The sequence below is a fragment of the Myotis lucifugus genome, unplaced genomic scaffold (genome assembly GCF_000147115.1).
Source record: "Myotis lucifugus unplaced genomic scaffold, Myoluc2.0 scaffold_725, whole genome shotgun sequence".
Taxonomy (NCBI): domain Eukaryota; kingdom Metazoa; phylum Chordata; class Mammalia; order Chiroptera; family Vespertilionidae; genus Myotis; species Myotis lucifugus.
In genome coordinates this window covers 311,310-312,996 of record NW_005871773.1, presented here as the reverse complement: position 1 = coordinate 312,996, position 1,687 = coordinate 311,310, and the positions used below count along the sequence as shown (strand labels likewise).

The 1,687-nt window shown below is 50.9% G+C and overlaps 1 protein-coding gene across 1 annotated transcript; it reads left to right on the top strand.

Moving 5' to 3' along the window:
• Positions 1 to 413: 413 nt before the first annotated feature.
• Positions 414 to 752, top strand: LOC102429472 (protein p13 MTCP-1-like). Its single transcript, XM_006105796.1, has one exon. The coding sequence runs from the start codon at positions 414 to 416 to the stop codon at positions 750 to 752; it is 339 nt and encodes a 112-aa protein (XP_006105858.1).
• The last annotated feature ends 935 nt before the right edge of the window (positions 753 to 1,687 follow it).

Genomic DNA, 1,687 nt, shown 5'->3' with positions numbered 1-1,687 from the left:
AGAAAGGGAATGGACAGACTATTCTTGGGGGGGGGGGAAAGGGGAATGGGAGATGCGGGAAGAGACTGGACAAAAATCGTGCACCTATGGAGGAGGACAGTGGGTGGGGAGTGAGGGCGGAGGGTGGGGCGGGAACTGGGAGGAGGGGAGTTATGGGGGGGAAAAAAGAGGAACAAATGTAATCTGAACAATAAAGATTTAAAAAAATAAAATAAAAAAGATTAAAAAGTTGAGATTCATAAATTTGCAAAATAAACCAAAGGCAACCACAAACACAACTGTAAAATCCATATAGATAAAAGCAGAGGTAAAATTCGATTGGAGACCCCCTCCCTTGTCTTTCGATACCAGGACCGAAGTAGCGAGAGACTCTGAGAAGCTGTGGCTGTTGCTCCTTGTACCTCAGAGGGGTCATGGCCGAGCTCCCGTCGAAGGTGCATGTCAACTCGCACCCCATCTGCCTGAGGATCCGTGAGCACTCGGTGTATGAGGACGAGAAACAGCGCACGTGGGTGCATGTCGTCGTGGAGATAGGAGGTGACCTGCAAGTACGGTTGGTGCAGGACGACAGCCCAGTTGGGGATATCGCACTCGACACAAGCCGGCCGACCTCGAGCAACATGCCTTCGAGGTGGACGCTCCTGCATGGCAGCCTGTACGAGGACTCCAAGGGCCGGTTCTGGCGCATCGTGCACCATGTAAAGGAGGATGGCATAGAGGAAATGATCCTTGAGCTAATGGACGACTCGTAGGACATGTGATGGGGTCACTGGCTCTTGTCAACCTGAGCCCCAGTCCTGCTGGGCTGCTGGTGGGACGTGTATAGTTCTGTTCACCTTTTTACTAAGCTCCATTGTTCTATGGGTTATCCCCTGGTGCGAGGGCACATTGATGTCTCTCTCTCTCTCTCTCTTTCTCTCTCTCTCTCTCTCTTTCTCTCTCTCTCTTTCTCTGTCTTTCTTCTTGTTCTTGTTCTTGTTCGTCTTCTCCCCCTTTCTCTCTGTCTCTCTGTCTCTCTGTTTCTCTCTGTCTCTCTCCCTCTCTCTCAAATCAATAAAAGCATTTTCATCCAAGCTGGTCTTTCTCAGTGGTTGAGGGAGGACCTGTGAACTCTGAGGTCACGGTTCAATTCCTCGTCAGGGCACAGACAAGAATTAACCAATGAGCCCTCGTTTGTTTGGCTCAGTGGATAGAGGGTTGGACTGTGGACTCTGGAAGGTCCTAGATTCGATTCTGGTCAAGGGCACATGCTCTGGTTGTGGGGTCGATCCCCAGTAGGGGGCGTGCAGAGGCACCTAATGTATGATTCTCTCTCATCATTGATGTTTCTCGCTCCCTTCATTTATGAAATCAATCCTGTATATTAAAAGCCTAATATGCTAAGTGTCCAGTCGACCGGTCATCTGTTCAACCAATCAAAGCGTAATATGCAAATGATATACTAAGGTTGCTCAACTGCTCACTATGCCATGCATTGACCATCAGGGACTAGACATTCAGACTGGTAGGTAACTTACTGCTGGGGTCTGGCTGATCGGACTGAGTGAGACATACTGCACTCGCTCTGGAGCCCTCCCATGGTCCCGCCCCAGCTGGCCAACCTCCCACATCCCACCCCGGCCCCGATCGTATGCCAGTGGGTCCCATGGCCTGGCCTGTGCCCTCTTGTCATCTGGGACACCTCGGG